General features: G+C 38.4%; 1 protein-coding gene across 5 annotated transcripts in view; it reads left to right on the forward strand.

Annotated features, from left to right (window-relative positions):
- Window positions 1-16,175, forward strand: part of MFSD8 (major facilitator superfamily domain containing 8) — a 45,493-nt gene that overhangs the window by 1,492 nt on the left and 27,826 nt on the right. For 3 of the 5 annotated variants that reach the window (XM_017537665.2, XM_017537667.2, XM_017537666.2), the window contains exons 2-3: window positions 4,514-4,605; window positions 14,664-14,707. In XM_017537665.2, the coding sequence (XP_017393154.1) occupies window positions 4,514-4,605; window positions 14,664-14,707 (136 nt within the window). Of the gene's footprint in view, window positions 1-4,513; window positions 4,606-5,152; window positions 5,172-14,663; window positions 14,708-16,175 lie in introns of those variants that run through there. The other 2 variants (XM_037741737.1, XM_037741736.1) reach the window with 2 other exon arrangements.

Raw genomic sequence — 16,175 nt, forward strand, 5'->3', positions numbered from 1 at the left:
ACTGTTCTGCATCATGTTTTTGAAATCTGGCAGCAACAGTTTTTTTTCTTGGTGTTGCTGTCACCATACTCTTTCCACCAGCTTTATTTTGGGGCTTCTTGTTTGTTATAGCTTTGATAACCTTGTATCTATGCTTAATATAATTGTGTGTCATTACAACCTGGAAGTTATGACTGAGAGCTAAATGTCTTTACTATTAGTTAAGTGCGTAAGCTTGAGTGCATGGACTTTGTGACATTTGGTTTTCTCAGAATTCTTTTTGCTTCTTCCTGGTTTTTAGCTATTTTCCAGAAAAATTGCAGATCCCTGAGTTATGGTTAAGTGTGGTCTTCTGGTACATTCTGTCACCTTGTACAAAAGAGAAATTATTTTCATACTCTTAACTTTGATTTGATCCAAGTAATTGATGCTCATTAGGATCTGTCCAAATTTAGGTGTTCCTGCCAATAATCAATACCTCTGATTGAGGTTCTAGATTCAGCATTTTAAAAACAAAAAAGGAATATTTTGAAAATAATCAATATGTCTTTAAAAACACAAGTATATTCCCTAGTAAAGTAAACCTATGTACAACTAGTTGGCAGGACCTATTCACTTTGAATATATTGCACAAACATGTCTGGGTCACTGCCAACCTTTCCTCACAAACAAGGTTGGTTGTTATTTGCTGGTCTGGTGGAGCTAGGCCTCTTGAATCCTCAGTGCTTCCCACTGACCCCCTCTATGGAGCTTTGCTTAAGACAACAGGAGTTGGCAAACATTACCTGTAAAGGCCCATATTGTAAATATTTTAGGCTGGTTCAGGGCAAGGAGCAAAATCGAAGATATTATATAGATATTTAGATAACCAGAAAACAAATTCCACAAAAGTTTTTTGTAATGACATTTAAAATATAACAATAAATAAGTATAATGTAAGTCTGTTAATGAAAGGGATCGAATTTGGTGGGGGAGGGGATGACATTTTCCTTACTTGTACTTCAGAGTTGGTGTTTTCTGTCATCAAACTGATAACAAGTATTCATCTGTAAAAACCATTTGTAGCTCACAGGTTACTGATCCAATGTTACAAGTGGTTTCAAATTTTCCTTGCAACCTTAGCCTAGTCTCTTTAAAATTTATATTATTAGGGCATCTGTCCTTATAGAGTATATCTTTATAGAATATTTTCAGTTTGTCTTTTTATTTCTGTAACTGTTATACCACTACGTAGGCTCTTCTGTCAGTGAGCACACAATTCTTTCTTTTCTCTTTCTTTTTTTTTTTTTTTTTTTTTTTTTAGACAGAGTCTCACTCTGTCGCCCAGGCTAAAGTACAATGGCAAAATCTTGGCTCACTGCAACCTCCACCTCCCTGCAACCCATGCCTTCCAGGTTCAAGTGATTCTCTTGCTTCAGTCTCCCAAGTAGCTGGGATTATAGCCGCCTGCCACCATGCCCAGCTAATTTTTGTACTTTTAGTAGAGTTGGGATTTCACCATGTTGCCCACGCTGGTCTCAGACTCCTGACCTCAAGTAGTCCACCTGCCTTGGCCTCCCAAAGTGCTGGGATTACAGGTGTGAGCCACTGTGCCTGCCCATTGTTAAATTTTATCTAACTCATTTTGCTAATCAGTTCACTCCACTATATTATGTATTCCTTTTAATTTTAAGTCACAAGTTCGACAAGCATGCTATCCTTTGGAGTATTTCAGTTTGTGATAGAAATGTTGAACAGGATAAAATTGTAGCACTACAGTTTTACTAGAAGGAGAATTTCATATAGGGAACTAATGCCAGAATACAACAGTAATTATAGAAAGGAATTTTAGAAGTTAAGCAAATCATCTTGAAAATGCAGCATTCCTGTTTATACCCTGGTAATACAAGAAAGAAGCCTCTGGAAATTCAATCTCAGGCATGCGACACATTTGTCTGAATCACCAAAGTTAAGAAAATGTAATAAATATGGTCAATTCATTGAAGGACAGTTGCATTCTCCTATGTTTCTACGATCTCCAACAAAGTAGAATGATATTTTTTTTTCACCGAAGTTATAATTATTTAATTAAAAAGAAGGAAAAGTAAATCGTTTTATTTTGAAAAATGTTAAATCCATAGAAAAGTTGAAAAAAATCATGAACACTCTCTATCCTGTCACTGTTAGCCTTTTCCACACTGCTGAAATTTTTCCGTGGGTACACACACACCCACACACCCACACACACTTCTTTTGCCAAACTACTCAAAAGTAGGTTGCAGACACTGTGACACTGTGTCCCAAGTATCCCAGATTGCAGCTTACATCTCCCAAGAACAAAGAAATTATTTTACACAACTCCATCACTGTTACCACAACTAGAAATACAATATTAATTCAAGAATATCATGTAATATATAATTAATACTCAATGTTTTTGCAATTGTTCCAAAAATATACTTTATATTCTTTATAAAAACAAAAAACCAGCAGCCACATAGACGAGCTAATCAATGTTTATGCATTCATTGTTATGTCTTTTTAGACTCCTCTAACCTAAAACTCTCCTTTGACCTATCTCTGTTCATGTCACCATTAAAATATTTGAAGAGTCTAGGTCAGTATTTCTGTAGAACATCTCATATTCTGGATTTATGGACTGTTTATTTCAAAATAGACCCTGGCCATTTCTGGCAGGAATATCACATGGGTTGTGTTGAGAACATCCCAGTACATTACATTAAAAGATACGATAGGATGCCAGGACATCCTACTTTTGAGAATGTCAAATGTGACCACTTGTTAAGAGGGCGACTGCTATATGTTTGAATTATAAAGGTTAGTGTTCCATTTTTTAATTAGTAAGCAGACGTTGGAGTGACACTTAAGGGCTTTTGACTATCCTTTCCTTATCAACCTTTCAACCAGTTGTTTCAGCATCCATTGGTGATTCTTCCATTATTACATGGAAAGTAGCCTTTAAATTATTATTTTCTAATTTTATCCTTTCAATATTTAATAATTGGCATTAAAAGAAGAAAGATTTTGACTGAGCTCTAAATCAGTTTGAAGGCACTCAAACAATTGTGTTATATATTTTTGGAATCAAATAATTTACTTCTTGATTCCCTAACTTAGATATATCTGATTTTTTATTCAAATTCTAGTATATTGATTTCAAAGTATGGGCATCTGGGGTTCTGGTATTTTTTCAGGTAAGTTACATTATCATTAAGGTCTTTTGTTTTTATTTTTTTCTTACCTACTCTCCTTTGACTCGGAAGAGGCTTGTTTCTATGGAATTGTATATACAGTGTTAAACACTTTATGTTACAAACTAATACAGTTGGCATGTAATACATCTAAAAAATATTGTTTCTCTTCTCCCTTTCTTCTTTATCTCTCCCAACCGTATCACATTTAAAAAAAAAAAAAAGTTTTATTTTTGGAGACAAATTTGACACTTTTAAGAAACTAATCTTGGAACATAGGAAGGCATTTTGTCTGTTCTGCATGTCTTGATTATTTTGAAAAGATAATGCTCACATTAAGGTAAACTTGTTAACTCTTTCTATTGTATGTGTGAAAATGTAATGGATATATAGACTCACGTGTCACCTAATGGAGGTAGGATGTCTAGTTAGTATACATGCCCTTGGTCCAGGTCAGATGCTTATCTGAAAGATCAGTTAAGTCTGAGGGTTCATGGTCTCTCTTTGGTCTGCTGGTAAAATTTATCTGTTAACTCATTAAGGAGATCCGAAAGCTGAAAATGTCTTAGGTTTTGTTTTTTTGTTTTTTTTTTTGAAACAGAGTCTCGCTGGGTCGCCTAGGCTGGAGTGCAATGGTGTGATCTCAGCTTACTGAAACCTCTGGGATTACAGGTGCATGCCACCATGCCCAGCTAATTTTTTGTATTTTTAGTAGAGACGGGGTTTCACTATGTTAGCCAGGATGGTTTTGATCTCCTGACCTCGTAATCCCCCTGCCTCAGTCTCCCAAAGTGCTGGGATTACAGGCGTGAGCCACCTGCGCCAGCCTGTCTTAGGTTATGTTAAACGTCCTGTTATCACTCCTGTTTTCTGAAGTAGGAAGCCAAAACAGCTGCCTGCAGCAATTTAATTTGCTGTCATCAAGTAGAGCATGTGATACTGATTACAGTTATTAGTTTTTAAGTACTTAGTAGCTATGGGAGATCTAGTTGTAGTTAGTTTATCTTGATATAGTTTATTCATTGTTAGTTTTACAAATTACAACACTCTTGATTAATAAATTTGTGCATGCCAACAGTAGCAAAATAATTGCCCTGCAAAATGTTTCCCCTTTAAAAACTATACTGTTTCCCAGATTTCTATATACAATGATACATAAATACAATCCATGGAAATTCAAAAGAATAATGCTTATTCATAAATTAGTGCAGCAGAACAAATATTAGTAAATTCTACCTCTCTCACATCATTTTCATAACTCTAGGAGAAAACAAAATTGTTGGCACTAAAGATCCGCATGTAATGAGATAAATTTATCCTACTTTTTTCTTCTTTATACCTAGAGAATGGGACATTTTAGAGACTGAAGAGCATTATAAGAGCCGATGGAGATCTATTAGGATTTTATATCTTACTATGTTTCTCAGCAGTGTAGGTAAGTATTAGAAATACATGATTTTAACAATTCAGATCAAATGTCATATTTTAACTTCATTTACTTTTTAAAAATTATTTTTGTGTTAAAAAGTGTATAACCTAAAATTGGTCATGTTACCATATCTAAGTTCAATAGCCTTAAGTATATCCACTTTGTTGTGCAGCCAATATCTAGAACATTTTCATCTTGCAGAAAAGAAAATCTGTACCCATGAAACAACTCCCTATTTTCCTATCCCCCGGCCCCTGGCAACCATCATTCTACTTTGTTTCTTGGAATTTGACTACTCTAGATAGCTCACATAAATTAATTATATAACATTTTTCTTCTTGTGGCAAGCTTATTTCACTGAACATCATGTCCTCAAGTTGATCCATGTTGCACTTGTGATAATTTTCTTTTTTTTTTTAATTAATTATTTTTTTTTTTTTGAGACGGTGTCTTACTCTGTTGCCCAGGCTAGAGTGCAGTGGCACAATCTCAGCTCACTGCATCACTGCAACCTCTGCCTCCTGGTTTCAAGCAATTCTTTGCCTCAGCCTCCCAAGTAGCTGGGATTACAGGTGCCTGCCACCATGCCCAGCTAATTTTTGCATTTTTAATAGAGACAGGGTTTCACCCTCTTTGCCAGGCTGGTCTTGAACTCCTGACTTCGTGATCCACCCACCTCGGCCTCATGAGTAGCTGGGATTACAGGTGCCTGCCACCATGCCCAGCTAATTTGTGTATTTTTAGTACAGACAGGATTTCACCATCTTGGCCAGGCTGGTCTTGAACTCCCGACCTTGTGATCCACACACCTCGGCCACCCAAACTGCTGAGATTAATAATTTCCTTTTATTTAAAGGCTGTGTAGTCCATTATACGTATTGTAGGGTAGGAAAAACTTTTCCTCTATTATCTTATGTTATGTGCCTGAGGCCTGTGAATTAAGCTGACAAAAGAAAGACTAACAGTTAAAAAAGTTTGGCTGGGCACAGTGGCTCACGCCTGTAATCCCAGCACTTGGGAGGCTGAGGCAGGTGGATCACGAAGTCAGGAGTCCAAGACTAGCCTCGCCAATATGGTGAAACCCCATCTCTACTAAAAATACAAAAATTAGCTGGGCATGATGGTATGCGCCTATAATCCCAACTACTGGGGAGGCTGAGGCAGAAGAACAGCTTGAACCCAGGAGGTGGAGGTGGCAGTGAGCCGAGATCGGGCTACTGCACTCCAGCCTAGGTGACAGAGCAAGACTCTGTCTAAAAATAATAATAATAATAGTAATAATAAAGTTTACAAATTTATTTGATGTTAATATTTTTTAATGAAAAGAAACAAAAAACAGTATTAAGGAGTGCATATACAAATGAAACTAGACAACTGCTAAGAGTCCCTAACACGTTTATGTACTCAGAAAAGTATTTCATCTTTTTTTTTTTNATTAGCACTCATATACAGTCCCAAATTTCCCATAGTAATTTCTCCTAATCAGTTCTACCATTGTAAGTGATCCATGACATAAGCTGCTTTCAAAATCTAATCAGCTACAGAAACTGTTTACTTATAAAATTTCATAATGTAGTTATCAAAAAAGTCATCTTGTTATAGTTTTTTTTTTTTTTTTTTGAAATGAAGTTTTCCTCTTGTTGCCTAGGTGGAGTGTGATGGCGCGATCTTGGCTCACTGCAACCTCTACCTCCCAGATTCAAGCGATTCTCCTGCCTCAGCCTCCCAAGTAGCTGGGATTACAGGCATGCACCACCACACCTGACTAATTTTGTATTTTTAGTAGAGACAGGTTTCTCCATGTTGTTCAGGCTAGTCTCAAACTCCTGACCTCACATGATCCGCCCCCCTCAGCCTCCCAAAGTGCTGGGATTACAGGCATGAGCCACTGCACCCAGCCAAAAGTATTTTATCTTTACAGCTGTCAGTGAATAATTTGTTTTGCTAGTTCTTGAAAATGTGCAAAATTTCTTTAAAAATTTATTTATTTATTTATTTATTATTTGAGATGGAGTCTTACTCTGTTGCCCAGGCTGGAGTGCAATGGTACCATCTCGGTTCACTGTAACCTCTGCCTCCCAGGTTCAAGCAATTCTCATCCCTCAGCCTCCCAAGTAGCTGGGACTACAGGCATGAGCCATAATGCCTGACTAATTTTTTTTGTATTTTTAGTAGAGACGGGGTTTTGCTATGTTTGTCAAGCTGGTCTCAAACTCCTTGTCTCAGACGATGCACCCTCCTTGGCCTCTCAAAATGCTGGCATTACAGGTGTGAGCCACTGCACCTACCCAGTGCAAAATTTTATAAGTTTAAATATACAGTCTTAATTAGACCAGTTTCTTAATGTCCCAAGACAGATTGTAGGTACAGAATTTCAATTGTGTCTCAAAGAACTAAAAACAAAACAAAATTTAATCTATTATCTACATTTAGGCAGAAAGAGGGAGAGCAGAGACCCCTTCCTACATCTGCTATTTCTAGTTGCCTTCAGCTTGAAATAATTAATATGGCAAAACAGCATATTTTTAGAGTAGCGTACTCGGATCCCCTTCAGTATATGCCACATTTTGTTTAGCCATTTATTTGTCATTGGACATATGTGTTGCTTCCACCCCTTGGCTATTGTGAATAATGCTCTCTCTCAGTCTTTTTGGGTATATACCCAGAAGTGAAATTGCTGGATCATATTATAATTTTCTTCTTAATTTTTTGAAAAATTACCATACTGTTTTCTGTAGCAGCCACACCATTTTATTTACATTCTTACCAACAGTCAGGGTTCCAACTTTTTCACATTCTTGCCAACATTAAATTTCTGGGTTTTTTTTGTTTTGTTTTGTTTTGTTTTTGATTATAGTCATCCTAGTGGATGAGATGGTATTTCATTGTTGTTTTGATTTGCATAACCTTAATGATTAGTGATGTTGAACATGTTTTCTTGTGCTTACTGTCCATTTGTGTATCTTCTTTGGAGAAGTGTTTGTTCAAGACGTTTGTCCATTTATTAATTAGATTTTTTGGGTTTTTGTTGAGTTGTAGGAGTTCTTCATATATTCTGGTTGTTAGCCTTTCAAGCAATATATGATTTGCAAATATTTTCTCCTATGCCAGTACTCTTCTATTCAGTGTGCTAAATGTATCCTGGGATTTACAGAAGTATTAAATATTGATATAGTCCACCTTATCTGTTTGTTTTTTTTTTGTTTGTTTTGTTTTGTTTTTTAAGACAGAGTCTTGCGTTGTTGCCCAGGCTGTAGTGCAATGGCACGATTTCGGCTCCCTGCACCCTCTGCCTTTCAGATTCAAGTGGTTCTTGTGCTTCAGCCTCCCTGGTAGCTGGGACTGAAGAAGCCACCACAAGTGGCTAATTTTTTTATTTTTAGTAGAGACACGGTTTCGCCATTTTTGCCAGCCTGGTGTCAAACTCCTGACCTCAGGTGATCTACCTGCCTTGGCCTCCCAAAGTGCTGAGATTACAGGCATGAGCCCTGCACTCAGCTTTTTTTTTTCTTTTGTTGTCTGTGAACCTCATCTTATTTTTATATTGATACAACGTAGAAACAGTAAAATACAAGAATCTTAATTTGTATTGCTTGATGTATTTTAACCTATTCATATTATTTCTGAACATGTAGTTACTGAAAAGTAAAACTTCATGAGGAAAACTTTTCAAAATATTAACATATATAACCATGTTAAAAGGATGGGATGAGAATGTATAGGGAATGATCAATATTGTAATAGTTTTTAAAGGACTGTTTTAGGAAATGAATTTTTTTCCAAGTTGAAACCCTCTAAATCTATAGGCACTAATATTACAAGAGGTCTCTTTCCCTAAGAGGAATTTAAAGAAGATTATTTTACTAAATTATTTTTCATATATTTTCTATTTACCCCAGTCACCCTCTAAATCTATAGGCACTAATATTACAAGGGGTCTCTTTCCCTAAGAGGAATTTAAAGAAGGTCATTTTACTAAATTACTTTTTGTATATTTTCTGTTTACCCCAGTCATCCACACTTGTGCATGATTCAATACTGGGTAAAAAGAAAAGTGAACGATAAAGGATATTTTCAGTAATTTTTTGTAATATAGTTTCACCTTGCATTGTGTATCAGAATGCCTTGTGCAGGGCTAGGCATGATGGCTCACACCTGTAATCTCAGCACTTTGGCAGGCTGAGGCAGGCAGATCACCTGAGGTCAGCAGTTCAAGGCCAGCCAGGCTGAAACCCTGTCTTTACTAAAATACAAAAATTAGCTAGGCTTGGTGGTGGGTGCCTGTAATCCCAGCTACTCGGGAGGCTGAGGTGGGAGAATCACTTGAACCTGGGAGGCAGAGGTTGCAGTGAGCCAAGATCACGCCACTACACTTCTACTTTGGGGACAGAGCAAGACTGTCTCAAAAAAAAAAAAAAAAGGAGGGGGAGTGCTGGCAAGATGACCAAATAGGAACTGCCTGGTCTGTGGCTCCCAGCGAGATCGATGCAGAAGGTGGGTGTTTTCTGCATTTCCAACTGAGTTACCCAGATCATCTCACTGGGACTGGTTGGATAGTGGGTGCAGCCCATGGAGAGCGAGCTGAAGCAGGGTGGGGCATCACCTCACCCAGGAAGTGCAAGGGGTTGGGGGATTTCCCTTACCTAGCCAAGGGAAGCTATGAGAGACTGTACTGGGAAGAATGGTGCATTCTGGCCCAGATACTAAGCTTTTCCCATAGTCTTCGCAACTGGCAGACCAGGAGATTCTCTTTGGTGCCTACGCCACCAGGGCCCTAGGTTTCAAGCACAAAACTGGGTGGCCGTTTGGACAGACACCAAGCTAGTAGCAGGAGGTTTTTTGTTTTTGTTTTTTCATATCTCAGTGACACTTGGAACACCAGCAAGACAGAACTATTCACTTCCCTGGAAAGGGGACTGAAGCCAGGGAGCCAACTGGTCTAGCTCAGCACCCACATCCACGGATTCTAGCAAGCTAAGATCCACTGGCTTGAAATTCTCACTGACAGCACAGCAGTCTGAGATCGACCTGGGATGCTCAAGCTTGGTGCAGGGAGGGGCATCCGCCTTTGCTGAGGCTTGAGTAGGCAGTTTTACCCTTACAGTGTAAACAGAGCCACTGGGAAGTTCCAACTGGGCAGAGCCTACTGCAGCTCAGCAAGGCCACTGCAGCCAGATTGCCTCTCTAGATTCCTCTTCTCTGGGCAGGGCATTTCCAAAAAACAGGCAGCAGCCCCAGTCAGGGACTTATAGATAAAACCCCCATGTCCCTGAGATGGGGCACCAAGGGAAAGGGGTGGCTGTGGGCACAGCTTCAGCAGACTTAAACGTCCCTACCTGACAGCTCTGAAGGGAGCAGTGGATCTCCCAGCATAGCATTTGAGCTCTGGTAAAGGACAGACAGCCTCCTCAAGTGGGTCCCTGAACCGTGTGTATCCTAAGAGACACTTCCCAGTAGGGGCCAAGAGACACCTCATACAGGAGATCTCTGGCTGGCATCTGGTGGCTGCTCCTCTGGAATGAATGAAGCTTCCAGAGGAAGGAACAGCCAGCAGTCTTTGCTGTTCTCCAGCCTCCACTGGTGATACCCAGGCAAACAGGGTCTGGAGTGGACCTCCAACAAACTCCAGCAGACCTGCAGCAGAGGGGCCTGCTAAAAGGAAAACTAACAAACAGAAAGGAATATCAACATCAACAAAAAGGACGTCCACTCAGATACCCCATTGAAAGGTCACCACCATCAAAGACCAAAGGTAGATAAATCCACGAAGATGGGGAGAAACCAGCATAAAAAGTCTGAAAATTCCAAAAACCAGAATGCCTCCTTTCCTCCAAAGGATCACAACTCCTTACCAGCAAGGGAACAAAATTGGATGGAGAATGAGTTTGATGAATTTACAGAAGTAGGCTTCAGAAGGTGGGTAATAATAAACTCCTCCAAGCTAAAGGAGCATGTTCTAACCCAATGCAAGGAAGCTAAGAACCTTGAAAAAAGGTTAGACGAATTGCTAACTAGAATAACTAGAATAACCAGTTTAGAGAAGCACATAAATAACCTAATGGAGCTGAAAAAAACAGCATGAGAACTTCGAGAAGCATATGCAAGTATCAATAGCCAAATAGATCAAGCCGAAGAAAGGATATCAGAGATTGAAGATCAACTAAATGAAATAAAGTGAGCAGACAAGATTAGAGAAAAAAGAGTGAAAAATGAACAAAGCCTCCAAGAAATATGCGACTATGTGAAAAGACCAAATGTACATTTGATTGGTGTACCTGAAAGTGATGGGGAAAATGGAACCACATTGGAAAGCACTCTTCAGGATATTATCCAGGAGAACTTCCCAACCTAGCAAGGGAGACTAACATTCAAATTCAGGAAATAAAGAGAACACCACAAAGACACTCCTTGAGAAGAGCAACTCCAAGACACATAATGGTCAGATTCACCAAGGTTGAAATGAAGGAAAAAATGTTAAGGGCAGATAGATAGAAAGGTGGGGTACCTACAAAGGGAAGTCCATCAAACTAACAAAGGATCTCTCTGCAGAAACCCTACAAGCCATAAGAAAGTGGGGGGTCAATATTCAACATTCTTTTTTTTTTTATTGCATTTTAGGTTTTGGGGTACATGTGAAAAACATGCAAGATTGTTGCATAGGTACACACATGGCAGCGTGATTTGCTGCCTTCCTCCCCTTCACCTCAACATTCTTAAAAGAATTTTCAACCCAGAATTTCTTTTTTTTTTTTTTTTTTTGTATTTTTAGTAGAGACAGGGTTTCACCATGTTGACCAGGATGGTCTCGATCTCTTGACCTCGTGATTCACCCGCCTCGGCCTCCCAAAGTGCTGGGATTACAGGCTTGAGCCACCGCGCCCGGCCGCAACCCAGAATTTCATATCCCGCCAAGCTAAACTTCGTAAGTGAAGGAGAAATAAAATCCTTTACAGACAAGCAAATGCTGAGAGATTTTGTCACCACCGGGCCTGCCTTACAAGAGCTCCTTAAGCAAGCACTAAACATGGTAAGGAACAACTGGTACCAGCCACTGCAAAAACATAAAGAGCAACAGCGCTTTGTAAAGACCAACAGCGCTATAAAGAATCTGCATCAACTAATGGGCAAAATGACCAACTAGAATCATAGTGATAGGATCAAATTCATACATAACAATATTAACCTTAGATGTAAATGGACGAAATGCCCCATTAAAAGACACAGACTGGCAAATTGCATAAAGAGTCAAGATCCATTAGTGTGCTGTATTCAGAAGACCCATCTCACATGCAAAGACACACATAGGCTCAAAATAAAGTAATGGAGGAATATTTACCAAGCAAATGGAAAGGAAGAAAAAAAAAAAGCAGGGGTTGTAATCCTAGACTTGATAAAAGGCACTTTAAACTAACAAAGATCAAAAGAGACAAGGGCATTATATAATGGTAAAGGGAACAGTGAAACAAGAACTAACTATCCTAAATATATACGTACCCAATCCAAGAGCAATTCTGAAAGACCTACAAAGAGATGTAGACTCACACAATAATAGTCAGAGACTTTAACACACCATTATCAATATTAGATCAACAAGACAGAAAATTAACAAGGATATCCAGGACTTGAACTCAGCTCTGGACCAAGTGGACTTAGCAGACATTTACAGAACTCTCCACCCCAAATCAACAGAATATACATTCTTCTCAGCACCACATTGCACTTATTCTAAAATTGACCACATAATTGGAAGTAATACACTCCTCAGCAAATGCAAAAGAATGGAAATCATATCAAACAGTCTCTCAGACTAAACTGAACAACCTGCTTCTGAATGACTCCTGGATAAATAATGAAATGAAGGCAGAAATAAAGATGTTCTTTGAAACCAGTGAGAATGAAGACACAATGTACCAGAATCTCTGGGACACATTTAAAGCAGTGTGTAGAGGGAAATTTATAGCACTAAATGCCCACAAGAGAAAGCAGGAAAGATCTAAAATCAACATCCTAACATCACAATTAAAAGAACTAGAGAAGCAAGAGCAAACAAAATCAAAAGCTAGCAGAAGACAAGAAATAATTAAGAGCAGAGCATAACTGAAGGAGACAGAGACACAAAAAAAACCTTCAAAAAAATCAATGAATCCAGGAGCTGGTTTTTTGAAAAGATCAATGAAATAGACCACTAGCCAGACTAATAAAGAAGAAAAGGGAGAAGAATGAAATAGACTCAATAAAAAATGATAAAGGGGATATCACCACTGATTCCACAGAAATACAAACTACCATCACAGAATACTATGAACATCTCTATGCGAATAAACTAGGAGATCTAGAAGAAATAGATAAATTTTTGGTAACATACACCCTTTCAAGACTGAACTAGGAAAAAGTCGAATCCCTGAATAGACCAATAAGAAGTTCTGAAATTGAGGCAGGAATTAATAGCCTACTACCCAATAAAAACCCAGGACCAGATAGATTGACAGCCGAATTCTACTAGAGGTACAGAGAGGAGCTGGTAACATTCCTTCTGAAACTATTCCATGCAATAGAAATAGAGGGAATCCTCCCTAACTCATGTTATGAGGCAAGCATCATCCTGATACCAAAACCTGGCAGAGACACAACAAAAATAGAAAGTTTCAAGCCAATAACCCTGATGAACATCAATGTGAAAATCCTCAGTAAAATACTGGCAAACCAAATCCAGCGGCACATCAAAAAGCTTATCCACCACGATCAATTCGGCTTCATCCCTAGGATACAAGGCTGGTTCAACATACACAAATCAATAAACCTAATCCATCACATAAACAGAACCAATGACAAAAATGACTACAACCTCCATCTCCAGGTTCAAGTGATTCTCCTGCCTCAGCCTCCCGAGTGGTTGGGAGTACAATGCATGTGCTACCATGCCCAGCTAATTTTTGTATTTTTTTTGTAGAGATGGGGTTTCACCATGTTGGCCAGGCTGGTCTCAAACCCCTGACCTCAAGTGATTTATCCACCTCGGCCTCCTGAAGTTCTGGGATTACAGGCATGAGCTTCTGTGTCTAGCCTCAATAAAGCCATTTTTAAGAACAGGCTTTATAGAATTTCCTAATGGATTTGCCTAACATTTATTTATTTTTCATTTTTTATTTTATTGAGATGGAGTCTCGTTCTATCATCCAGGCTGGAGTGCAGTGTTGTGATCTTGGCTCATGCAAGTTACTCCGTTTCCTGGGTTCAAGCAATTCTTCTGCCTCAGCCTCTTGAGCAGCTGGGATTACAGGCATGTGCCACCATGCCTGGCTCATTTTTATATTTTAGTAGAGACAGGGTTTCACTATGTTGGCTAGGCTGGTCTCGAATTCCTGACTTCAGGTGATCTGCCTGCCTCACCTTGCTGGTATTGCAGGGGTGAGTCACTGCATCTGGCTGCATCTGCCTACCATTTAAAATTGACAGATTAAAAAAAAAAAAGAAGAAAAATTCAAACTGAGGAAGCTGTGAAAAGTAAATAAATAAATAAAAATTGACAGATAGTGTTGTAATGAATCATTACAGTTTTCAGGCAGTAAAGAGTAGCAGAAATAATGAATTTTCTTTTAAGGTATAGCCGTCTTGAAGTATCCTGGTTTTCTATAACCCCCATGTAGATGATCATTTTCCTTATTCCTAGTCTTCCCTTCAGTCACTTACCTTCTCCAAACAGCACAGGATAGAAGCCTAGCACTTCCTGTCCAACAAAGTAGCCTTTCCCCCATTTCTGCTGTAAAAACTTAAAGCTTTTCGTTATTTCCATTTACAGTAAAGCACATGAGTATGGAGAAATAGATCCTCTGTTTTTTTGCATTCATTATCAATTATGATGAGGGACTGTAATTGTATGTTCTCTTAGTATTTATTTTCTTTCTGATAATTAAAATCTTATTGCTTGATAATTTAGGCATTTGTGTGTGTAAATTTTAGGTTCAGAATGATATTTTAAAATCCATACCACAGTTCAGAAAATTGTATCTGTAATAGTGATTAAATTATTATAAGTACAAATAACCTAGTTTGCCTCTTCACAGGGTTTTCTATAGTGATAATGTCCATATGGCCATATCTCCAAAAGGTTTGTATATTTCGATCTATTTTTCCCTTAAGTAACTACAGTGTAGTAATTCTTATGTAGTTAAGCATTTTCTAAAGAGTCTCTTTGGTATTCTATGGTTTAGTCTTTACAGCAATAATGAGATAATAGTTCCTTGAAAGAGGCTTATAAGTAAGGTGACCATATGCTTTAGTGTGCAAGCCAGAACACTTTTGAAGAGAAGGCAATGCTGTAGGAGGAAAAATAGGATCATACCCAAGTAGTCCCAGGCAAATATAGACATATGGTCACCTACTCAGAAGCCACATTCACATTCCATCATTACCTGTTCCCTAATAAAAAGGAAACTAGTAATAGTCTGAATTCTCAAAGTGTATAAATAATATTTTTGTGGAATAATTTAATGCTTTTCTTATAAATTAATTTGGGCTATCAGATAACATTGTAAAGACTAAAATATATGTATTTTTTGATGCTGTTATTACCAGAAGGGGAACAGGGGGTGACATGAAGATGTAAATTTGTTAGGTAGCTTAATATCGATTGATCATCAAGTCCTGTCAATTACATCTTAAATCTCCAGGAAGGAACTTACTAAAAATCAGAATATAAGTTGGTTACATAATTCATCGACAACAATATGTTAGTAAAGGTCCTTAAAGCATTCCACTGTATTTCCTAACCTCGTACTCCTTATCCTACTATTATCTAATTAACTTTGCTACTGTCCTGAAAGTGCTCTCGTAAAATTTCCAATGACTTATTTGTTGATCACACAGTACTTTTCAGTCCCTACTTTAGTGACATCTGGATAGCATTTGATATTGTTGTCCTCTCCCTACTTCCTGAAACCACCTGTATTAGTCTGTATTCTGTTGTTTATAACAGAATACCCTAAACTAGGTAATTTGTTTTTAAAAAGGAATTTATTCCTTACAATTACGGAGGCTGAGAAGTCCAAGGTTGAGAGACTACATCTGGTGAGGGCCTTCCTGCTGGTGGGGACTCTCTGAAGAGTCCCAAGGCAGTATAGGATATCACATGGTGAGGGGGCTGAGCATGCTAGCTCAGGTTTCTCCCTCCTCTTATAAAGTCACCAGTTCTACTCTATGATAACCCATTAATACATGAATGGATTAATTACCATATCTGGCTAATTTTTGTATTTTTAGTAGAGAAGTTGTTTCACTATTTTGGCCAGGCTGATCTCGAACGTCTGACCTAGGTGATCCCTGCCTCTGCCTCCAAAAGTGCTGGGATTACAGGTGTGAGTCACTGCGCCTGGCCTGGAAAGCCTTCTCTGACTGTCCCTTACCACAGTTTGGGTCAGAAGGTTTTCCTGTGTACTCCCATTTCCCTTTATCATTAGCCCTTAATGTGGAGTGTCCTAACACTGTATTTACGGAGAGTTTACTTAACTCCCCTGTTAGATTGTTAAGATTGTTTTGCTTTTTTTCTTTTTTTTTTTCTTTTTTTTTTTTTTTTTTTT

This window comes from Cebus imitator, unplaced genomic scaffold (assembly GCF_001604975.1).
Source record: "Cebus imitator isolate Cc_AM_T3 unplaced genomic scaffold, Cebus_imitator-1.0 Scaffold105, whole genome shotgun sequence".
Taxonomy (NCBI): domain Eukaryota; kingdom Metazoa; phylum Chordata; class Mammalia; order Primates; family Cebidae; genus Cebus; species Cebus imitator.